This window comes from Sparus aurata, chromosome 9 (genome assembly GCF_900880675.1).
Source record: "Sparus aurata chromosome 9, fSpaAur1.1, whole genome shotgun sequence".
In the NCBI taxonomy this organism is placed as follows: Eukaryota; Metazoa; Chordata; class Actinopteri; order Spariformes; family Sparidae; genus Sparus; species Sparus aurata.
Window position 1 is genome coordinate 10,871,002 of NC_044195.1, and position 25,600 is coordinate 10,896,601.

At 41.8% G+C, this 25,600-nt stretch overlaps 1 protein-coding gene across 1 annotated transcript; it reads left to right on the forward strand.

The window, feature by feature from the left end:
• Positions 1-1,333: 1,333 nt before the first annotated feature.
• On the forward strand, positions 1,334-24,825 carry wdfy2 (WD repeat and FYVE domain containing 2). Its single transcript, XM_030428151.1, has 12 exons — positions 1,334-1,676; positions 4,418-4,485; positions 6,775-6,848; positions 8,820-8,874; positions 9,909-10,059; positions 11,448-11,560; positions 12,839-12,965; positions 14,616-14,721; positions 16,701-16,802; positions 19,318-19,448; positions 19,546-19,654; positions 21,060-24,825. Exons 1-12 carry the CDS (start codon positions 1,540-1,542, stop codon positions 21,087-21,089), a joined length of 1,203 nt encoding a protein of 400 aa, XP_030284011.1. The 5' UTR covers positions 1,334-1,539; the 3' UTR covers positions 21,090-24,825.
• Positions 24,826-25,600: the final 775 nt, after the last annotated feature.

The window sequence follows — 25,600 nt, forward strand, 5'->3', positions numbered from 1 at the left end:
AAGTTTTCCTTTACAATACATTAGTCACCTTGATTAGAGTAAACATTGATATAAAAATTAAATATCCTCAATATGAAGCATTTGTTCTCTATTATTTCAGCTTCTTTATGGTTCTTTTATTGTATTGTTAGATTTGTAACATATATTTTAGCATCTAATGTTTATAAATATGTTACAAACATACAAGTTTTTCCATAGTCATAATATGTTTACCACTGTGTTTTCTACTACGGCTCCAAAGATTTTGACCTTAAAAAATTCTTGAAGAACTTAACAGTCATAGTTTTTTTATAGGGCTAACTTGTTTTAGAACTTTATTCTGAAGTTGAGACACATTTAGACCGGAAGTGATTGCCCATGTGTTTCGACTGTATGCAAGAGGAGAAGAGTCTTTTTCATACTGTATGATTTGTCACATTCACACAACACGAAGACATAACTTGTGCCAACTTTTTCTCATGGTAATACTGTGATTGGATCATAAATGTTAGCTTAACACGTGATTGTCAGGTAGGGTTTAAGTATGAAAGTCGTAGCCGGAAGTACTATGTCTTGTTGTCAATAGCATCTTCATTATTGTGTTGGTCCACCACAGGTTGGTCACAGCGATACATCTGTGAAGCTACCATACATGCGCTCAAAGTGCGACTTCCGGTTATTTTTTCCGATTATTTCAGAATAAAAGCACCCAAAGTAAGAGGCGTATGAGTCCAGTGAAAAAGACTTATGCACAAACATCCTATATTTATACTTTGAGTTTGAGCTTCTAGATACATGACTAACTCATCTAGAGATGTTGTTAAAAAGTAATTATCTTCGGTATCACTAAAAGATTATTTGGACAGTACCTGAACAAGTCTACAACTGTAAATGTTTCTACAGTTGCAGACAGGCCCTGCAGCCCTTTCCCTGGAGGAAATGATCAATTTGAGGGGCTTTCTGATGAAGTAAACAGCCAGCTAAAAGGTCAGTCTTTTTGGAGGAGGAATTTCAACAGCTACCTAGAAACCCAAAAGTTTTTTGCAGTGACCTTTATGGTGACTTTAAAGCATGAATAAATAAGTTATTAATATTAACTTTTTAGTAAATCTACCCTATGTGTCTTCTCTGGTTGTCTTATTCGAAAAATAATAAACTTGTATGTAATGATAAGGACTCACTCATATGCCTTTCTACTGCATGGCACTTTAATATGTTATTGCTGAAACAGGCTCAGGTTTTTTTTCTATTCACTTCTGAAACTTGTGGGTTTAAAAAAAAATGTTTCAGAGATGACGCTATTATTTTGAAAATGCCACGTAAAGCCTCGACCGGAAGCCTTATTTTGTTGAGAGGAAGTGCTCAGTGTGTAGGCGGGTGTGAGTGTGAGTGAGTGTGTGTTGTCAGCTGACTGACATCATCTCTGACAGCCGTCACAACACCGTGTGCTACCTGCTGACAGAAGCTAGCAGCCTTTAGCCGAGGCTGTGCGGTCGGACCGGGTTGGGTTATGTTTCCCGGAGCCGGGACCGCAGACGGAGGCTTGTGCACCACCGACCCATGGCGGCCGAGATCCAGCCCCAGCCGCAGGCTCGGAAGCCATGTCTGCTGAGCAAGATCGAGGCTTTCCAAGATGTAGTGAGCACGGCGGTCATCATCCCCAAAGAGGACGGCGTTATCAGCGTGTCCGAGGACAGGTGAGCTCTGAGCTGCTGCTGCTTCTGCTGCTGCACCGCAAATTAGCCTGTAAAGCCCAGTTTATACGGTCTCCTGCCCCGCGTTTACCCGGTGCTATCCCCGCGCCTGTCGGTCTGTAGTGGAGCTCATGTCCCCGTCTGGCTCCATAAAGCCGCCTGCGGCTGTGTACAGACGGTCCAACAGTTTATGGTCCATGGTTATAGAAGAAAACATCTCATGTCAGCTGACACAGTCATGCCTGTTAACGACAGTATGCTGCTTTTTACATCATAGACCCTGTGAGTTCACCTCTATAAGCATGTTTATTTATTTCTTTTAATCAGGTTAAAATAGATAAATATTTTATACTATTGACCCTTTGAGTTCACCCCTGTAAACATGTTCATTTATTTATTTTAATCAGGTTAAAATAGATAAATATTTTACACTATTAACCCTGTGAGTTCACCCCTGTAAACATGTTTATTTATTTATTTTGATTTTATTAATATAAACAAATATTTTTACACCATTGACTCTGTGACTTCAACTCTGTAAACATGTTCATTTATTTATTTTAATCAGATTAAAATAGATAAATATTTTACACTATTAACCCTCTGAGTTCACCCCTGTAAACATGTTTATTTATTTATTTTGATTTTATTAATATAAACAAATATTTTTACACCATTGACTCTGTGACTTCAACTCTGTAAACATGTTCATTTATTTATTTTAATCAGATTAAAATAGATAAATATTTTACACTATTAACCCTCTGAGTTCACCCCTGTAAACATGTTTATTTATTTATTTTGATATCATTGATATAAGCAAATATTTTACACTATTGACCCTCTGAGTTCACCCCTGTAAACATGTTTATTTGTTTATTTTGATATCATTGATATAAGCAAATATTTTACACTATTGACCCTCTGAGTTCACCCCTGTAAACATGTTTATTTATTTATTTTGATATCATTGATATAAGCAAATATTTTACACTATTGACCCTCTGAGTTCACCCCTGTAAACATGTTTATTTGTTTATTTTGATATCATTGATATAAGCAAATATTTTACACTATTGACCCTCTGAGTTCACCCCTGTAAACATGTTTATTTATTTATTTTGATATCATTGATATAAGCAAATATTTTACACTATTGACCCTGTGACTTCACCTCTGTAAACATGTTCATTTATTTATTAATTTTAATCAGATTTGACTGCTGGCTATGATATTAATGGCAGCTAACTTAAGCTAGCTAGCTATAAGAGATAAACCCATCCACAGACTGTAATGGCAGTATAGGAGCTAAAGCATGTTTTTACTGGACACAACAGTTTCTCAACATTGGGGTCAGGACCCCAAACTGGGTCGCTGCCTGTGAGCCAATTTCTCCACTCATCCTCCCAGTTTAATATTATTATTATTATTATTATTATTGATAATAATAATAATAATGATAATGGTTTCCCCTGGGCCACTGTGACTGTGTGTGTGCTCCGTCTATTGACATGTGTGAGTGCCCAGGGGTGTGTGTGAGCCTCTGTGTGCTCAGAGGCTGTGTGTCCTTGTGTGTCACTTTACCCGTTATGTCTGTGTTTTCTATATTTACTTTACTTTACTCATTCATGTGCTGTCACTGAGTTATGTGAGCTAGGCCTGCAACTTAATGATTATTTCTGTTGTTTGTTATTCTGTCAATTATTTACTTAAAGGGGAATCGTGGTATAAAAAAACTGCAAAAACTGGCCTGTCCATTTATATGTTTTGATGTTTATTGAGTCATACTTACCAAAGGTTCTGAAATGGAGGCTGACAAGCTGAGGATGTTATTCTAAGTTTCTGACAACATTAAGCAAAGATAAAGAGCTGAAGTCCCGTCCCTTCAGATGGACCAACCTGAAATGTGTGTGTAATGTATATATAATGGAATGTAATGTATATATATATGTATATGTATATGTACATACACTTCTCACAATTTTCCCATTTAAGAAACTGAAATAAGCTCATTTTGACTTTTCTTCCTATAAAATTACTGATGAAGTTCGCAGAGACTTTTACTACTCAGGACTGAAGACTTGCTATCAGGTCAGGTCTAAATCTTGGAGACTGGCAGTCAGTCCATCATAGAGGTGACCATCGGTCCTCCTGGACCTCAGTCTGGTTCAGTGTCTTACCAGAACGTGTTAGCTCACATGAGCAGCCTCAGGCACGGGTGAGGCCCTGTACAGCTCTGACAGTGTAGAGGTAGAGAGCATCGTCACAACACGTCCGACAACATCAACATACAAAGGATGTCATTTAAGACTTGTGAAGTGTTCAGCCGCCGTGTCACAGATCAAAAAAATCAAAGCTTCACGTCCAACGATTTCATATACACACTCATCTGCAGCAGGAACCACTCTCATTCAGTATGTCAGTCAGTGTCTTCACATGGCCTGTAAGTGTTGGGAGTGAATTTTAAAAAATGTTTATGAATATGTTACTCTAATCAGTTACAGCACTACAGATATTATTGTGGAGAAGGTCCACAGCCAGTGCCTGGTTGCCTCCGGTCATTTTCCCTGCTGTTGTTTCATGTGAATGTTAACGATAACGAGCTCTGTCCTCGGTGGTGGTGGTGATGAAAGAAAAGTGCGGCACACCGATCACCCACAGCTCACAGGGACTTGTAGTGTTGCACATGAAGACTTCAGACACCATGAGGGCTCTCAGTTGAATGTCATGTTTTCACCCCACAGGACGATTCGGGTGTGGCTGAAGAGAGACAGCGGTCAGTACTGGCCCAGTGTACACCACACAATGTCCTGTAAGTACTCCTGCTTACTTCAATGACTGGATGTGCTGTTTGTAATATCTTCAAACAAAGGCAGAGGATACGCTTATTCAGCTTGTTCGGCGTAATCAAATAATCCATGAATATGTATGAGTATGAGTTCATGAGCGCGCAACTTCTTCTTCTTCTAGTACCCTGTTGTTGTTGTTGACTCTTCCTCTGTGTTTTCCGTGTGAGTGTCTCTCCTCATCGTGACCAACAGAATGAATCACACGCGCTCAGGCTGACATGAAAGCGTGGAGTTTAATTGCTCCTGAAATTAGATCCTGCTCCTGGACTGTCGTTCACTGCGCTGCCCTCAGTGCTGCACGTCTCGTCACACTGTTTGTCCTTGTTTGCGACCAGTTGTGCAACTGAAGGAAATCCCGTGCTACCATCAGCAAGATCTGTAGCAAAGGGCTGCGGGTATGAAACGTTTTAGTTTCCTGACAGAAAAGCTGGCGTTAGAGTGAAAAAGATCACACGGTAATCGACACTGTCAGGAATATATTGCAGCAGTTTGCATCTGAGGCAGGACTGAAATGACTTGAAGTTCATACAGAGGGTAAAATGAGCTCATTCCTGATCTCGACATCTGATCTCTGGACGAGTTTGATACGCAGCATCTGTTTATCTGGTAACTTTAAATGAGGTCAAACTGCAGTGACTTTGGAACCGCTTCCTAAACCTCTGCTGACAGATCCAGGAAATTGCAACAGGTTGCTGTTGTCCAAAGTGGTTAAACGGTTAAGAGAGACCCTGCCTCTTCATAGGCAATATCAGATGTTTTTAAACCTGAAGCTGCAGATTCAAATTGAACATGTGTTCAAATAGACAGGTTGAGCAGAGAGAACACTGAAAATGCTTCACAGAACTGCACCAAGGCTGACTGTCAACAGAAAACCACGCCCAGGCTGAGGCTACCTCCACTCCCATAAGTTTAAAACACAGAACTGTTGCTACGTTTACGCCTGGTGTCAACACTTCATTTTAGGACATCTAAAATGGTCTGTTGGGGAACTGCTGCTGACCCTGCAGGTTAACAACTATGGTGTATGGGCAGAAACGAAGACAGACACCCATGGTGTTATCAGTCACTATGTGTCATTCGCTGATTCTTGATCAGATTAAAGCTGTCAAAGATGCTTTGTGTTCTGAGCAACAGCTCGATGATGCTTGTGAGCCACATGCTTTATTTGAACACAGGAAATGTTCTGTTCAAGGTTATTTTCAAAGAGTGTGTGTGTGTCCGTCACACTATGTTGTTACCAGATTTTTTTGACTTTGAGATATTGATATTAGTATCTGCCTAAAAAGGTTAATATAAGTCAGGCTCTAAACAAAATCATTGTAGTTTTTAAAAGCTATTTTTTAAGTAGCCAGCAGTGCCCAAAAAAATCTGAACTCCAGTTCCACTCCATACTGCAGCTTAACTAGAGCATTTTCTTAGTTTGCTCGGTTGTGAACTCTTGACAGAAGTGTGAAAGTTCAGTAAACGGAGCTGTAAAATCTGGCTAAGAATAGCCAGTAAGTTGACAAAGAGAATTTTTTTGTTTTTGTCTTCAAAGTCAAGAATGAGTTCCAGTCATTATATATTAATGTCAGTGGCTTTAAAAACATCTGAGGAGACTTAGCACCGTCAATTAGGGATGACCCGGTAATAAAAGGAATGATGGTCTGAGGCTTCGAGCAAAAGATTTGTCTTTATGTGAATGACGTGTTACTGCTTATAGCAGCGCCAGAGGTTCATATGGACAAGTAGAAGGCCAAGGATTCAATTCAAAACACTGCAACTGTCTGAAGAGAAAGGGGTAGATCACTACCATGCTTGGCAGACTACTGTAAGGCAGCGCAATTAAGACCACTGGCATGCTGCTGCAACCCAAATTATACAGCAAGATGGAAGGATTTGGAAACTTCACAATTAGATATACTGTTACCATCTATACTGGGTAGTAAAATACTGTATGAGCAGCATTCGAGTGACCTGAATCAATGGTCTAAAATTCAAGCCCGCAAGGATTGACGGGAGGTTTAAACGTTAGTATAAAAGGGGAATCACTTCTTACTGCTCAATGTCATTGAAGGGTACATATGGATTATAAACATTGGATTTCTTTAGGTATCTTCAAATCAGGTCTGAGAAAAAAAACATGTGAGGAGAATAATGTTGGAACAGAACTTAGATCAGCATAGAAACACACTGAGACTGGGAAGTGAACAAGAATGCGCACGCGTACATACAGGCAGGATGTTAACTGTTATTCCTCTTTGTGTCTCCAGCGCCGAGCTCCTGTATGTCCTTTAACCCAGAGACCAGGAGGCTGTCCGTGGGGATGGACACTGGAAGTATCTGTGTAAGTCCAACCTCCAGCCTGCTCCCGTCGCCACACAACCTCTCTGAAGACTGCTTGCTTCAGCAGAAATCATCCGAAGGATACAGTGAATTCTCTCCTTTGTCTTGTGTAGAGGTGGCGTGGAGCCTTCATTCCTTTCAGAATTGTGGTTCTCTCAGGTTTCTGTCGGATACATTTTCACTGAGGCAGATTTTCAGCAGGATCCATGTATCACGTATGCATAACTACGCTCTAGATGCATTCAAATATTTAACCTGATGACTGGAGGCATTGTAATGATCCTGACGGGGACGTGAATGTCTGGATCAGATTTCATGAAACTTAAGTCAGGAAATCACCAAAGCCTGGATATTCATGGTCCCCAGAGTGGGAATCCTGAGGCTTTATGTGACCCCTGTAGCAATGTTGCTTCAAACCCTACCTGTGACCAGCACTGTGGTCTGAGGGACAATTACTGTGGTACTGAAGAATTCAGAATTTGTTTTGGAGTCCTGTAAATTATTTTTTGTTTTTTACTGTTCTCGTTTTGTCACAGTCAACACAGTTGATAGTAATTGCACCTTAATGCTGGTTGCCACCTGCTATTAAATGAAAAAAAGTAGAAGAAGAAGAAGATGCAGTAACCAGCTAGCTTGCTATCACCACAGTTTGTAGCTACTGATGCTGCGCGGAATGTTGTTGAAGAGATGTCGGCAGAGAACGAGGTACTCTCCCAGCTGTGCGAGTAGATACTGTGATGCTATCGCTATTCTCAATTGTTTTGGCAGCGATAGTGGTGGTGTGAACATCTGATGCTGTGACAGCCCTGCCATGAAATGTTCTGTTGATATTCAAGTTTGTCAGGGAATGGTACCGCGACTTCCATTTGTACGCACAGTCTATCAAACCCTTAACTGGTCTGAGATCTACTCAGCACGTCGTATTACCCAGAGGGTGGAAGAAACCTTTTCCATTTTCGATGCCCCGTAGAATTCCCCGAGCACCTCCCTGGAGCCACGATATGACATTTCCACATGTTGATATTACTAGTAAAAACTTCAAAACCTCCACTGGCTCTTCATCTACCAACGTATCCACTTCAAACCCCTCCCCATCACCTATATGTCCCTCCATCCTGGCTCCCCCCTACCTGACTGAGCTGCTCCACCGGCACACTCCACTGCCGCCCCCTCGGGTCTGTCCTTGGGTGACGGGGTCTACTCCACTGCCGCTCCCTTTTCCTCTCTCTTCACTTTCAAACAGCCCCTCAGAACACACCTCTGCTCACAATCTCTGATGACCTTTGCTCTCCTCCTCCCTTTCTCACATGTTCCCTTTACTCATGGATTATTGTTCTCTTGTTTTGTCAAGAAAGAAAAGAAAAGCGTGATATAAATCTAGTGTAAAATTATTATAATTATCATAATTATCATAATAAGCAGATAAATACACTAAACTGTCTCATTTTGAATTGAATGACCCGGTGGTTTTCCTTTAGCTCTAGCCTCATCGCTCTGTTATAATGAACTTCGCTGTCTCTAGTGGCCGCTGGCGAGACTACTGCCTGGTGGACTGGTTGTTTTGATGGTTTTAAGACTGTACGACAAACATCTGTGACACAAGTCGCAGGTTTTGTTTTGATTATTATCTCAGAACAAAGTGCCCACAAGGGTTTTTTTTTTTTTTTTTTAAATCTGGGTGTTGGCCTGAGAGGAAAGCACAGAGGCAGATGAAGAGCTCTTCTTCTTTTCACGGTCCTCTTCGCAGGCCTGCAGTGTTTCATTTCAGTCATTTGCATTTTCATTTAAATGTAGTGAAGTTGCAGAGTCTTTCACTTTGTACAGGAGGAAGACATCCGCTACTACTGACATTTCAAAGTGACGTTCAGGTGTTACTGTGCACATACTGACATATAAACACTGTCACATATTTAGAGTGTGATTCACAAAGCTCAGCCAGTGTGAACATTAACCTCCATGTCCTGTCTTTCAGGAGTTCATCCTGTCAGAAGACTACAACAAGATGACCCCAGCACGCACATACCAGGGTGAGACAGGAAGTGTGTGTGTGTGTGTGTGTGTGTGTGTGTGTGTGTGTGTGTGAGCCTGTTTATGTCTCACATGTCTGGAAGAGAACCAAAACATACCAATGTTGCGTTTATTTTTGGAACTCTTCTCTTCACTCGTCTTTCTTAAAATTAAGACAACACGATGATCTACAGCAGGAGGGATAAAGGTCTCAGAATAAAACCAAATGTTATTATTCGAGCTGTGGAATGTTAAATCAACCACCTTTGCCTTTCTCACTCTCAGGTGTACATGAACTACAGGTTAGGGGCAAAATGTGAAATTTAGGATTGGCCATGAGAAGCGGGGAATGATCGGTTATTGGTATGGGCTAATCCAAATTATCATCCAGTGTTAGTGACAGTGACAGTTATTGATCTGAGATGAGCACAAACAGTGTTTCTGTAAGGTAGGTTACTTTTAGAGACTGTTGCAAACTGATGCAATGATTAAAAAATGCCCCCAAAAGTGGACTTCTACTGCATCGTTCCCTCATGTGAGACATCATTTGTAACAGAAGCAAGTGACCTGGTCTTTGACACATTTTGGGCTCATGGCTTTGAAAGCTTATTTTTAAAGCTGTCACTTCTCTAAATTGTCTGGAACATGTGAAGTAGCAGTGCATATGTTCTTTCACTGGCCGCAACAGGCCATTTGACTGCTGCTAAAGTCTGCTCAGCTCCGTGCACATAATGCTTCAGACACTGTGCAGCCTGAGGAAGGTTTGTCTTCATAATTCATCTCATTCTGTTGAGTGTAACCTGAGGACGACTCTGCACCCGCCTCCTGTACGGCCTCAACGACATCTGATGTTTTTATTGTATGAATGCACATACAAGCCTGTGAACGAGGCTCACATTACAGTTAAAACCCTTGATGTGTGTCGTGTGTGATACTGTACATTTCAACTATCTGTTTTGCTCTGTTTTAAATAGTTGACACCATCCGATCTGTGAAAATGATTTCATGTGTTGTGTTTCTGTGTGTGTGTATGTGCGTCTGTTTCTGCGTGCAGCCCATCAGGGCAGAGTGACCGTGGTGCTGTTTGTGCTGGAGATGGAGTGGCTCCTGAGCACCAGCCAGGACAAAAACTTCACCTGGCACTGCTCAGAGAGCGGCCAGCAGCTGGGAACGTATCGCACCGCCGCCTGGGTCTCAGGACTACAGTATCCTTTAACTCCTCCTGCTCTGTTTTTGTTCTACTTGGCCCTTGAGCCTGCTCAATGAACCTGGCAGCTAAGCTTCCTGCTTAATGGAGTGGAGTGGACGTAACCGATGGGAAGTGACGAGCCATCTTTGGTGCTCTGGACTGTGAGAAACTCTCTGCCTTTTATTATGACAGCAGTCTATTTTAAGGCCACAGCAACAGAAGACAGGGCAATTGAGATTAGCTTCCAGTTAGTTTGTACAAATGGGAAGGGCTAACAATAGGCATCAGTCATGCTGTTGTCAAGGAAACGGTCTGAGTAGGTTTCTGTAATGGCCAGATGAAAGGCTGTGAGTGCTCAGCAGCAACACTGATCCATACCAATGAGCCTGAGCTCATTAGACTGCTGCTGCCCTGCCATCTGATACATGCTAACATATGTGTTAGACCCTACATGCTAACATGTGCTAGTCTCTACATGCCAACCTGTGTGTTGGCCTCTACATGCTTACATGTGTGCTAGCATGGCAACGATCAGTGAGAGCAGACGCGGTGACAGTTCCATGTTTTCTGGTCGGCCTGACTACAGATGTGACGATGAGGCACACTGACACACTGAACAGAACCTACTTCTACTGTAATTAGCTGTCTGTAATTTAACTGCTGTTTAAACAACAGTCACATGTAACCTAACATCTAAACATCCCTTTTAAAGCAGAAGCTTGATTAAAGGCGTCACAGTCCTGAAGCTGTGGGGCAGTTTGTCCCCGAGGAGCACAGAATCACTGCAGGCAGTGACCTGGGGATAATTGACATAACTACAGCAATTCTGAGAGGAATCTCATTTATGTGGAAACATCAGATGCTAAAAATATATCGAAACAGCAAAATGACAAGAAGGTAGAAGACTTTTTAACAAATGAGGCTCATCAACAGGCCAGGCAAAACCATAGTCAAAGAAATTTGACAACGACAATATAAAGCTGCAAGTTCTGGCCTCACTGCTAAAGATTGATATATGGTATATCATCTCAGTTTCTTGTTACTGTGTTTGAATTGATTTTGTTTTTTAAGAGTGGATATGGTAATGAGGTTATTCGGGTTGTACATTGCAATCAGTGCTGCAGTGATTATGGTCTGTAGTGACTGAACCAGGTCAGGAGAGGGCTCTGGGTAGGGTCTGGTGAAAGAGCTGAGAATCATCTGCTGACGCGCTGTTTACTCCTCGACTGCCACGACAGAAAGCTTGGACTCAAATCTCACATATCATACAGTCGTTCACACCCATACACACAACTGGGTCAGTGTGCAGCTCAGGCGAAACTGCAGTGGTAACAGATTAAGATCCAGTAGGCGCACCAGTAGTTTTTCAGCAGTTTGTTGTTCTTTGACCGTCATCTTGTTCAGGTTTGATGTGGAGACCAGACACGCCTTCGTAGGGGACCAGTCTGGTCAGGTGACCATCCTGAAGCTGGAGCAGGACAACTGCAGCTTGGTCACCACCTTCAAGGGACACACTGGTATAAACACACACACTCACGCACACGCACACACACACGCATGTGAGTGTCTTCTCTTGAATGTAGTTTGGACAGAACAAACATTTCAGGACATCATGTTGAGCTCAGGGACATTTGCTTCTCTTATTTTCTTCTAGATCTTATAGCCTAAAGAATGAGTGTATCAATGATATCATCAATGGATTTGTCCACATTGAATATGATGTTTGCAGCCCCAACACATACGTTATTGATGAAGCTCTCAGCCTCTTCTATAGCGCATGAGCTGCATCACTGCTGAAAAACCAATGTATTGATATCTGCACAATATTTGCTCAGATGGTGTCCGTTCAACTATAAATCACACAAATTGCTTTGCAGCCACCTCTAAAGCCCCGACCCTTTCTGCAGAAATGAAACATTCATTAATTTGTGAAAATGAACAGGAAGGTTTTGGTGGTGTGGGCCAGAGAGAGACGAGCTGTTACTGAGTGCAAATCACAAAAATGTACTAATACTTGTAGTAATTATCTATAAAATGTTGTATTCAGTATTCATTTACAAACAAAAAAATATAATAATAATGATAAATAACTGCCAAAAGCTAAAGCTTTTCCTACCAGTCGCCGTGTTTTCTTTTTCTTCAGGAAATTAAGTCTTTAATGACTGAAACATCGTCGGAAGCTCACATGAACCACCAGGATTCATACAGCAGCTGTGTTCAAGTTGCAGATTTATTGAGGCAGATAAAAAGTGACTTTAAGTCCCTGATGGTCTTCAAATCCAGTCAAATCCAATCAGTTTTATTTATATGGCCCAAAATCACATTCACATTCACACAATCCATACAGTGAACGACAACCTCTCTCCTCAGACACTCGATCCTTAGACCGTCTCAAGGTTTAAAAAATCTCTGCAACTCTTCTGCAACTGTCGCTGTGGAATCTGATTGTTTCGCGGTGCCTTCAATAGTATTTAAAGAACATGCTTGACGGTTGGAATTAAAGGATAAAAAGACATCTGAATTAGTATTGAGGTGACTTTAGGGACACAACTGTTGAATTTAGTTAAAGGTTTGCTTTGTCACACTCAGGTATTCAGTGACAGTTATGAATGATTTACCCTCATATCAGTGATCAGAAAAGCAGATGATTGTATTGTACAGCTTTTAGGTTCAACGCACAAAAAAATCAGTCAGAGAAGAAAGTTTGGCATTTGGCATCTCGTGTAAAGTGCCACTGATGTGTTTTGTTCGCATAGTTGTGTTTGTGTGTGTCTGAATGTTGTGCTGTGCTGCAGGTAATGTGACGGCGCTGTGCTGGGACCCGGTCCAGAGGGTGCTGTTCTCCGGCAGCTCAGACCACTCCATCATCATGTGGGACATCGGAGGGCGCAAAGGCACCGCCATCGAACTGCAGGGACACAAGTAAGACCCACAGACGTCCGCTGTGAACGTGTCTCTTATTCAGCTGCTGAACAACACTGAGGAGTTGTCTTTGTCTGCCTTTTGCTGATAGACTGCTCTTGACTGTTGCTACTGTTGTATTGTGTTTGAAAGGTTTGTGGTTTTCTCTGAGGGAACGTTAAAGTATCTAGCAGACTATAGCCTCTTTCTGACGTGCATCTTACACCACAAAACATAATTGTAGTCGTAAAAACTTAGTCACTTCTGTGGAAGTTGGACAGACGACGGCGACATTTCTGTAGCGACGCCATGAGACAATGTAAAGCTGTTGAAGAGGTTCTTCAGCCATCAGTCGTCTGTCTCCACCTGTTCATCTCATGCATGCAGTTGTTCACTGTCCGAACTTCAGGCCAAACACATGACACAAAGAGTTCCAACCTGACATGTTTTTCTCTTGAACTCGCCTGAGGCGTCGTCTGACTGCTAGGCAAAGAGGCAACAGTTTTCTGTCTATCTCTTCGGTCTTTTAAATGAAGACATTGCTGTGAGTATTGATAAGGCAGTTTGTGTTGATCAGATCAGTGGATGAATGCTCACAGTGGTCAGTGATCATGCAGTGCAGACGAACAGTCATTCAGCTGCAAGATCAGTTTAAAAGTTCCCCATCTCTTCATTGATAGTTTACTTCCCAGCTGTTCCCCAGCAGTGCCACCACTCCCTCTGACATACAGGATGAGAAGACGAATGTTGCATCAGCATACCTTTTTTTTCCCCCATAATGCTCCTGTCACGTTTGAATAGAGCCATACAGAACATTTATGTAGCTGAGACCTATATGTATATATGTGATTACTAAGACCACATCACTTAAACAAAGGAGCCCTTTTGGACACAGATATGTTCAAGTAGGTCTCCGTTATGTAAATGTTATGACTATCAACACTATTGAGACGCGACAGGACCTTTTATTGTGCGCAGGGTGGCGCCTGTCGAGCAAGAAGAGGAAAACGGTCGGACAGGAAGTTGGAACATGATGATAGAAGGAGATTTATTCCACAAACTTGTTTTGCCTTTGACCCCTTCTCACCAGTGAATCCCATAATAAGTCGGACAGTGCACCAACAGAAATCAAGATAATAAGTTGGGACTCTCTGTGCATAATTTACCCTTTATGTTGGCCGACCATATTCAGTTTTACAGATGGAACAATTAGTCAGTTAGTGGATTAATGAGAAATGTATTGAAAACTACATTGATACCACATTTCTTGTTTAAGCGAAATGCAAAACTATTTCCCCGGCTCTGGCTTTTCAGATGTTTGCTGCTCTTCCATGTTTTATAAAACGGATCTTCGGTCGTACAAAACAGTGATTTGAAGACCTCATCTTGGGCTTCAGGAACTTAGGATTAGCACTTTTCACTACTTTCTGACATTTTAAAGATCAGGATATGAATCAATTTCTCGACAAAATAGATTGCTGTGGCTTTATGATATATCATTAGTATCAATTTACATGTGTTAATCACTTTTTTTTTGGCAATATGCGAGCAGATTGAAATTGAGTCAGCCAACAGAGAGCAACGGTAGCCAAGGTTATTGTCTAATTGTCTATTATTGTCTATTGTGTGTGTGTGTGTACGTGTGTGTGTGTGTGTGTGTGCTGCCTACAGTGACAGAATTCAGGGCTTGTGCTACGCCTCGCACACTCGTCAGCTCATCTCCTGCAGCTCAGATGGAGGCATCGTCATCTGGAACATGGACGTGACGAGACAAGAGGTGAGAGAGATGAAGAGGCAGCAAAGTAAACCCCCCCAACACACACACACACACACACACAATTTGTGGTCTGTGAAGGGAGTGTTTCACATGTATTGTGTGTTTTCATGTCCATTTTCGCACGTGCACAAACGGTGATACAGCTGAATGTGTTGGATGAACTGCTGATGTTTGCTTCCCTCCTCCTCTCCAATAAATGAACTGTAGAGATCATTTCAGTTCACCAGATTAGTTCTTTAATTTCCTCGCTCAAAATCACACACACAGCTCCACACAGTCAGCGCGGCTTGATTGCTTTTTTATGTACCCAAAGCCAGTTTTGTTTTCCCTCAGTGTCATCCTGTTGTTCCTCAGGCTCTGTTATTTGGCCCAGATTCTCTATTCTGTTTCTGTTCTTTGATTGAATGTTTCTTTGTTTCGCACTCTATTTTAAAATTGTGGAATCTGGCACTACAGCAACCAACCAGGGAGGCGCACACACAGGCACACACACACACACACACACACACATACACACACACACACACACACACACACACACATACACACACACACACACACACACACACAGACAGCATTGTGACTTCAGCTCCTCAGGATGTTGTATTTCCCAGCATCCACACGCCACAGCTGCTGTACCTCCACCACCTCCTCTGTCCGCCTGTAACATCTAGCTCTGCTGTGCTGGCATCAAAAGATGATTTTTCATCAGAATGTATGCTACATACAAAAATGCCAAATCTGGAAGTTGAGCATTTTGACATGAGTGAGATAAGTAGATTGTTTCTGCTCTCATGTCTCTTTACTTTAGTTTATTAGGACTGAACTTGAACGTGCGCGACGTGAGACAGGAAGGACTTTGTCCAAACAGTCCAGGTTGTTTGTGGGTGATTTCCAATGACAAAACACGGAAGTAAAAGAAGAATTTCAGAGAGAGGATGGATCAGGATGCACGGGCAGCAAGGATTCATTTTGCACTGAAAAAATAAAACACTCTTGCTTGTATTGGGGTTCAGCCAGGACGACACAGTTCCAAGTGGTGAAACTGGTTGAAACCATATGCTGTTATTGTGCCTGTTTCATACAAATAGATGCCTGATCAGACTTGATGAGAGAGTTCAGAAAGTCCACACACATATTATGCCTGCTAGGAGTTCAGCAGGCACTGGCAACACGTCAGAGAAGACTGTGGATTGCATTCAGTTCACACGTACCGACAGTCGTTCTCAGGAGTGATCTGTGTCTGATATAGGGCTTTTAGTCAGAGATCTCCAAAATCTGTAGGCAAGTGGAAAATCTGGACCAAAGCCCTGCAAAACTGCTCCCCTGCCTCAGTCCAAAGTCCAAAATAACAGTTACCACACTTCTGAAGCTGTCCTATCTTACTCAGATATCAACAGAAAAATGTTTGGTGTTTGAGGAGTTACGTGATAAAAAGTCAGGACCATTCTCTGTGCGTGCGTGCGTGCGTGTGTGTGTGTGTGTGTGTGTGTGTGTGTGTGTGTTCATATCCTGAAGTCATCTTGTCACATTGAGGATGCCAGGTTGGTTGTGCCACGCTGAAGCACTGGACAGATAAAAGCTGATGTTTGTCAAGAAATAGTTCCAACATGCAACTCTCCCTTTAACAAGGATTTGTTATTTTACACTGTTTGTGTAGGAATTCTGTAAATCAGACAGCTACGCTGGGCCAGCCACATCCTCACTTATGCAAATAATATGTTGATATTTTGACCTCCCCCTCAGAAAGAACAAGCCAAATGGGATATTTCCAAAAATGCTGAAGTAGGAGTTTGATCACTCTTTCATCTAAAAAAGCTGTAAAGCTAATTGAAGCGCTTGGATTATCATTTATTGTTTTCTAGCAAAATTGCTGTATACTGTCTAACTTTTCAGGGTATTTAAATAGCGTGTTAAGTATATTTGTCTTTATATTTGAAATGATCATTTGAAAAAGGAGAATCTCTTTGTGTGCACAGACCCCAGAGTGGTTGGACAGTGACTCGTGTCAAAAGTGCGAGCAGCCGTTCTTCTGGAACTTCAAGCAGATGTGGGACAGTAAGAAGATCGGCCTGCGGCAGGTACTGGACAACCCAGTATTCATTTCATTTCTACATAATATGTTCCATAACTGTAAATCATCAGACACAAAACACTAAGTTAAGACAGATTAGACATGCACTGCCCTGGACTGTAGAGTTTTCTCCAGCACCTCCCAAAGATTCTCCACGGGATTAAGGTCTGGACTGTGTGAAAATTATGTCTCATGCTCCCTGAACCACTCACAATTTGAGCCCGATGAATCGTGGCATTGTCATCCTGGAATATGCTGTGCCATCAGGGAAGAAAAAATCCATTGATGGAAAAACCTGGTTCAGTGTATTAAGGTAGTCAGCTGGCCTCATTGTTTGGGGACATAACATTGCTGAACCTAAACCTGACCAACTGAATCAAGCCCAGATCATAACACTGCCCCCACAGGTATGTATGGTAGGCACGAGGCATGATGGGTGCATCACTTCGTCCGCCTCTCTTCTTACCCTGATGCACCCATTACTCTGGGACGGAGTAAATCTGGACTCATCAGACCACATGACCTGTTTCCATTGCTTCAGAGTCCAGTCTTTATGCTCCCTAGCAAATTGATTAACCTTACTGATTAGTGGTTTTAAGGCTACCCAGCTGTTCATTCTCATTCCCCTCAGGTTCTCTTCACATGGAGCATGTGGAAATGCTCATACTTTCACTATTAAACACCGCCATGAGTTCTGCTGATTTTCTATTTTATCTCTAATCACAATCATTTAAGATTTCTTTCCGACCACTTTTCTTCCTCGAAGATGATGGTTCACTGCTATCCTTCCAGGTTTTAAAAATGCCTTGGACAGTTCTTAACCCAACTTTACTAATTTCAGCAATCACTCTAGTTGTTCTCCTTGCTTGATGCAGGCCAATAATTTGACTTTGAAACAGAAAACATATTTTCCACGACTACACGATATGTCTTCTGCTTAAGAAATGAAAAGCAACTCGCTGCAAGCTTAATTAACTTGATTGGCTAATGGCTGCAGTAATTATCCGATGGAATGTTCTCACCTATTTGCTGCGACAAATCTAGGTAGTGACTTTTTTTTTGGCCAAGCAGTTTACATCCTGTGACTGAATTATTGTCTCCTTCACCCGAACAGCTTCATATTGTGGTTACCCATTTCAACTGAGTGTTTCTTTGTGTGTGTGTGTGAGTTTATGGACACAGTAATGGCCTTTTTTTGACTGCACAGCAATCTTAAGGGACATTCTGAAGCAGAGTCATGTCGGTGTTTCTGGAGATGAACTGCATGTTTCTCTTTAACTTGCTCGTAAAAAGAGAAAAACCTGGAGGGCGGATCAGACCAACAGCTCTGTGAGCAGCACCCCACTGAGAATGTCAGTAGATAGCGATGCGACGAAGATGGAGGAAGATCAGTTGAAAATATGACACGATCATAAAATCACAAGATCATCCATTCAGGTGTTAAACTGGTGACTTTGACCTGTTGCTATTTCCCCCGAAGGCCAATGATGACAACAGAAAATCAGCGCTGTACTTTAAACCAGCTCGACAGCAGCCAATCACGTTGCACAACTGAGAGGAGAATGTGTGTTTGTTGGAACAGATGACACGGTAGATGATCGCATTCAGATGAAAACCAGTGTTCCCACAAGTGCTTGAAATCCTTGAAAGTTTGTGAATTTCAGGAGATTTTATGCAGAAACAGAAATAGAACTTACTCAACAATAATAAATCTGCTGCGCTCTGCTGTGTGCATGTGTTTCCTGCTGCTTTGTGCAGCACAGTTGAGACGCGGTCACATATTGAAACCTCTCTCTTTTTAATTGTTGTCTGTGAGCGTCTGTGAAGCTGCTGGTTCTCTCAGTGTTCTAACAGTCACTGACCTTGAAGAGTGTCTCAAACTCTGCATTTGATGTGAGGGATTAATTTGATGTTTATGAACTCAAGGGAACACTTTACGACAACAGACAGCAGCATCCGTCTGTCTGCTTTGGAAGTTATTAAGAGTAAGGGTAAATATAATGGTTGCTGTTTTAATTTAGATTTGGATTATATTTGAATTGCAGTATAATGAGATGTTCAGAAACCTGACACAAGGTTCAAGACTTGACTCAGCACTTCACAGCCGGCACTGGAGATTTACTTGGGACTTGCAAAACAATGATTTTTGCTTACCACCTTTGATTTGAAATTTTTTTTATTTATTTTAATTACTTTGGTCTATAAATTGTATAGAATGTTGAAAATGTGTATCAGTGTTTCCCAACGCCCAAGATGATGTCCTCAAATGTCTTGTTTTGTCCACAACCCTGTGATATTCAGTATACTGTCACACAGGAGGAAAGAAACAGAAAATATTCACATTTAACAAGCTGAAATCAGGGAATTATCAAAAGATGAATCAATTGCCAAAATAGTTGTTAACTGACAAATTAACACCTAATGAACTAACGAGCATAGATAATAATCGTTGCAGCTGTACTCCGCTGTTCCTGTTGCTAATCAAAGCTGACCACATGTTGACGTCCTCCTGTGTCTCTCAGCACCACTGTAGGAAGTGCGGCCAGGCCGTGTGTGGCAAGTGTTCGTCCAAACGCTCCACCATCCCCCTCATGGGCTTCGAGTTCGAGGTGCGTGTGTGTGACAGCTGCCACGAGTCCATCACTGACGAGGAGTGAGTAACAATCGGCGCTCTGTTGTGCTCGTGTACCGGCCCTTTGTGCTCTCAGCTCTCACAGTAAACTCTGCCGTGTTCCCTTTGTGTCCTCCAGTCGAGCGCCCACGGCCACCTTCCACGACAGCAAGCACAGCATTGTTTACATGCACTATGAGCCCACCACTGGAAACCTGCTCACTTCTGGCACCGACAAGGTTATCAAGGTCTGTATGGGAACAAACAGTGTCTTCATGAGGCTCGGATAAGACACACACACACACACACACAAATTCTCACTTTACTTGATACGTAATCTAGGCTGAGTCTATTTAAAAACTTGATTGAAGGTTTTGGTTCAGATTCTTTTAGGGCTGGGTATTATATGTGATATACATCATTATGATGACAGGTGACTATGTGGTCTATGGATATGGGTTATATGGTGATATGACATGTTGCCTTTTCTTGGTTTTAAAGGCTGTATTATTGTAAAGTGATGTCATTTATCTAAACTTACCAGACTTCTACTTCTCGTAGGAAGCAAAATGGACTTGGCCAAACCTCTAAGTACTTTAGACTATGCACTGTACACCGTCTAAATAGAGCCCATTGTATGTAGCGTCAACTGTAGGACTTTGGTTTTGATTCTGTTGCCCCTTCGATACCACGTAAGCTCTGGTTCTAGTACTGATGATTTCAAACTTGGTGCCATGATGAGAACCAGCCTGCGCCAGTTCTGAGTAGAACCATTGTAATGAAGAACGCATCATCAAAAGAGCACGATGGACAGTGACCTGTAGAGTAGGACACGCCCCCTTCAGGTCAAGGAATAGCTGCTATTTTTGGTTCCAGCTGAGAACCAACTTTTCAGTTTAAAATCAGGTGTGCAAACTGGAAGAGAACTGGTTCTATGTTGCTGGAAAATGATAACAGGCTGTGTGGTAGAGTGTCAGCACTCAGCAGCTCTGATAAAGTCACTGCTCAGCACCAAACAGCTGACACAGCTCACAGGTAGCTGCTGAAGGAAGCGGAGATATTTTTACAGCTGTTGAAAAATAAACGAGAGAGTGAATCAGACTTCCATCCAACGTTATTTCAAGGTGCTGACCGTGTTGCTCTGTTTCTGGTTGGGCGGTAGTTGTTTGCTAACATGTCAGCCATAGATAGATCCAGATGGAGCTCAAAATATTCCCTGTGATTGGAATAATCAGTGGGGAAGAGTTTTGGTGGACGTATACACCATTTCCTTTGTTTTACGTAATGTTTTCAACCAGGTAGTCGTGTTATTCATCGGGTTCTTCCATGATCACAGCTACAGACAGAAGAAACCAAGAATAACAACTATTTCTATTGAGACCCGGATGCAAACCTTAAAGAAATTCACAGCTGTGGTTTTTAAATACTGCTAATCTGAATCCTGCTTCAGAGGCTTTGCACCACTTAGCACCTGACAAATTATATAAAATTAGGATTAAATTCAATATGTCGTTATGAGTGTCAGATCTGAACACATTCTTATGATTGTTTCAGACTGTTTAATGTCTCATCTGTGTCTGAACATTAGATCGAGTTGACTGAAATGTCTCTCGTAGCTTCTTGATTAACAGACTGATTTCTGTGTCTGTGCAGTTATGGGACATGACTCCTGTGGTGTCCTGAGGTCTGCGGGCGACAAGCAGTCAGCTGGAAGTTCTGTTCACCAAACTGTGATGGTTTCACGGCAGCAGTTGCAATTGGAAGAGAAAGAGAGAAGCTTCTCCAACAAAATCGATGTGATCCGGATAATATTTAACAGTGGCTGTTGCACGTTCACAGTGAGGACACGGCAGGCCGGCGAGGCATGGGAACAGGACGGCCTCGGTTGACACAAGGCTACAGGCAGTTGTGGGTGTTTGTTTGTGTGAAGGCTGCCCTCAGCTGGGGTATCTGTCTGTGTGTGTGTGTGTGTGTGTGTGTGTGTCTGTGTCTGTGTGTCTGAGAGGGGTGGAGGCATTTGACTTTGTAAGGAATTGACACCTTATTTACTTAATTTCATTGCATTCCTGCCAATTTCATGTTGGAAACTCACAAAGCAGTGAGTGAAACCTTTTTCCACGGTCGAACCAAAACTTTACATTTGTTTGATGTGAAGCACGTCACGGAACTGGACCACAACTCGCATACAAGCTCAAATGCTCTCATTTAGGTTTAACAGGCTGTAGATGCTCCATGAGAGGGAAGCCATTTTATCAGTTCTCCACCTGCCGTCCTTCACCACCTGCAGGCAAAGAAAGTAACAGCAGCATCAGTGTCAACTCATGTGTGGGCATGTTTCCCTCTACCTGCAATGAGAGTAATAGCAAACACTTGCGCCACCAGCAGGCAACGAGTTTGAAGTGTCTGAGCTGTACATTTTAAAGTGACCAGCTGTTTGCCATAATAACAAGTAAATCATGGTCACACTTCAATTTGTCAAACCCAAAATTTTAATTCGACGAAACAATTTCATCTCAAAATCCACCTTTCATTGGGAACATGATGGCTTGTGGACAAGTGAGCCTACACTCTGTTCTTCTAATCCAGTCCTGTTTGTGGTTTGATGTAGAATGGTAGTGCATTATCCTCAAAGATGTTTCTGTTATTTGGTCCATTATATCAATAAGCTTGGCAAAAAACCAAAAACTCTCTGCATAATGCAATACAGTCCCACATTATAAACCACGTCCCCCACAGTGACCACACAGTTGAACTTCAGCAGGAGCAGCAGCAACGCCAACCACACGTCCACGTTCCCACTGTGTGTGTGTGTGTGTGTGTGTAATAACCAACAGGTTTAACACAGCTTTGTCAACATTTGAATATGATAACCTTCTTATTCAATTATAAACAGATATCTGCATGTGACTACAGGCGTCAGTTGTCTGTGGAAGGTCTGTAGTCACTCCTCCAAGTTTTAAAGTTTTAATTTTTTGCACCAAACATAGTTAGCTTACAAAGCTAATGAACTCCAAAAGTGTACGTTTGTGTGTCCCACCACCTTATTTTTCATTTGACTTTTTCTCTTTTTCATCTTTCCTCCTATTTGATGCCATCTATTTTTAATTTAATATTTGTATTTAATTTATTTACTACATCTCACCACTTTTTTTGTCCTTTGGACAAATTGAATCTACCTTCCAGCTCCTCCTTCATCTTAAAGTTACTGGGAGCATCATTGAAGACACAAGAGACATGGTGACTCTTGGAGGAGAGGAGTTTTACGCTTTGGACATGCTTAAATGTAAAATATACAACCTGTTAACACAAAGACAAAGCAACAGACACATGATAACCTGCAGTTGTAATTCTTTGCCTGCAAGTGGCACCAGTCTGTAGCAGCTGCTGCGGTCCTTGCCTGTAGGTGGTGCTCATGAGCACATTGGTATATCTCCTTTTACTGGGCTTCCTAATGGGTGGAAAAGGGTGGATTGAAAGTCCATTTATATAAGCTGATCCTGGTTTCAGGTGCTTCACATTTCCCGTTCAAGAGGAAAAGAAATCATCTTCTACTTTCTGAACACACTTAAATGATTATAGTGACATTTGATTTTGTGTAGTATTTCTTCAACCATGTGAAAGTGAAGGAAAACGTCATGAAATTACTAAATGTTCCCAAATGAGCCCTTCACAAGTCTCTGTTTGGGCTGCTGCTGCTCAAGTCAACCATTCGCAGTGCAGGCTTTCAGGAAGTATCTCCCGTTCACCTGAATTCATAGAGGGTCATGTATGGCCACAATATTTGAGGTTAATTTGTAGGTGTGGACACAGGAGGGTCTCCAGACCACACGCTATCTGGAGATCTACGTAGGTTTTTTCCAGCTCAAGTATGTTTGCGCAGTTCTGTATCCTCAAGTGAAAAACAAGATATCAAGCGAATGTCTTTAAGCTGCAATATGTAAGAATATTAGTTTCAACATTTAAACAATGAGTAAAAATGATTCACAGAATGTGGAGAAGACCTCTCTGCATAGTGTTGCAGTGACATCTACTTAACTTAGCATGCTTACCAGCTAGCCCCGACCCGTCCTCTCTCATAATACTACTCCAAGCCCCACGTCCCGACCGCTAGCCAGCTGCTCGGCTAACTAGCTAAAGACAGCTACAGTTGGCATCAGATAGCAGTTACTTTGGTGATATGCTGCCCCCTGTTGGCCAATTCTTATGTATTGCACCTTTAACCTCATACAGCTGGTCCATGATAACAAATGCATGCTCTGTGAAAACATGCGGTCCAAACCCACAGAAGTTCGCTTTAAACTGTAGTTGAGATTATAAATACGTCAGGCTAAAATATAGAGAAGTGTGTATAAATTCATCCCATTGGATGTTAATGTGCAGCCACAACAAGATGGAGCCTTTGATTTGGTCTTTGAAATCTTCATGTGGGATAAGTGTGTGAAACTCTGAGGGGAAACATTTTGTTCTCTCTCGGCCGATACAAAACGTGTGGATAATCAAAAGTTTGAGATCAATGCAGAGGAAATTGACTCGACTGTCGATGAAAAACTGTAAGTACAACCAGTGTTTGTAATCTGTAAACGCACCAATCAGACTGCTGGCTGATCCGCCAGCTGTTTTACGAGCGTATTTGTCATTAGAAGTGTGGTCTTAATGTTTCTGACATATCATCAAGCTAATCAGTGGCAGCACATGCACACACGTATCAGGACGGAAAGAAAACTAATGAACGCTTTGATTTTGTTCTCATCGTTACTGTTTGATATTGTATAATGGCTTTATGTCAATGCACTGGAATGAACAAGTAAATGTCACAAATGGCTGCTGTGAAGAGAAATCGTTGTGTTTGTGCTTTTATGTAATCAGTTGGTGAACTCCTCTAATGTTCAAACCCACTAAATCTTTTCCAAAGATGTTTGGTTTTGAGAGCCAAGATAAGGTTGTGTTAACGAACGTCATCCAACAGCTTCACAGCTGTCCAGAGAGGTACATGTTCCAACACCTTAAAGGACCGTACCAGTGTTTTTCCGACAATTAACTGCTTACCATTGTTTGTTTCTTTTCTTTTTTGTTTGCCTTGTGCACAGTTCGCGTGAAACTGTGGCTGCCTGGAATATTAGTTTAAAAAAACAAAACAAAAAAAAAACTTAACAGATATGTGTGATCATGTAAAGTGTGTGAGATTAATGCGGGCAAGAATGTGCAAAATCATTGGTGTGGTCCTTTTTAAAGGTTTAAAAACAGGACACGGGAGATGTGAAGCTGTAGAGCGACAATACCTTAACACATCACATGTATCTATATCTGAGGCCAGTTGCAGGAAAGATAACAGACATCATTGTGTGTTTCAGTGTGTCTGTCCATGTAACCATGTATGTGTAAATGACATTAAAAGAGCAGGTTCGCCTACTTGACCAATCGTTAGACTGTTCTTTATCAGATCACGCTGACTCATAGAGCTTCTTTCCTTTTTCCCTCCATGACTCCTTTTTTGAATTAATTTCGTATTTGTTAAATAACATGCCCCTGTTCGAAGCGTTTGCCTTTTATAAACCTTAGAAACAGACATTCTTCAGACTTAAGACTTTCTTCAGTTAAGTTGGTGATGAAAAAAAGTCAGACTCGGAATAGAAATCTCCTGTTATCCCTTCCCACTTTATCTAATCAGGACAGAAAACTCCATGAAGAGGCGGTCCTGTCTGCTCTGAAGACACTGCACAGGCCTGTGTCGATAGAGAGAGGAGGGAGGGGGTGGCTCACTGCAAAAGGACAGGAAGAAGTTTTGTTCTCAAAGCCTGTGACAAGGAAGGCAGAACATTTAAGTCATGATGTTGGAGTTGTGATTGTTTCTATCCAAGGTAACTGAATGTATTCAACATTGTGATGACAATGCAAGTTTCACAACAAATGACACTTAGTTTTATATTCTGTGGCACGGTGGATAATAAGTTAGAAATAAATCTTCAATAAATACTTCATTTTCTTTATGGCCTTCTCAGCGAACTGTCAAAATACTGACTAACGATCTTGTACTATAGAGCGATTCAGTTGATATATAATAGAGAGAAAGCAGCAGAATTTGAATGGCTGGATCCAGCTGATGTTTGCTATTTTTTAATTGGATCACTTTCACAACTCATTGGTTGCCAAACTGTTTAATCCATTAATTGAAATCATGTGAGTAATGAGAATAT

Bases quoted from the DNA above. Each gene is read 5' to 3' on its own strand.
- wdfy2 (XM_030428151.1), top strand. From the start codon at position 1,540: ATGGCGGCCGAGATCCAGCCCCAGCCGCAGGCTCGGAAGCCATGTCTG. The intron at 11,561-12,838 runs GTATAAACACAC...GCTGTGCTGCAG, and splicing joins CACCTTCAAGGGACACACTG to GTAATGTGACGGCGCTGTGC. The intron at 19,449-19,545 runs GTGAGTAACAAT...TGTGTCCTCCAG, and splicing joins GAGTCCATCACTGACGAGGA to TCGAGCGCCCACGGCCACCT.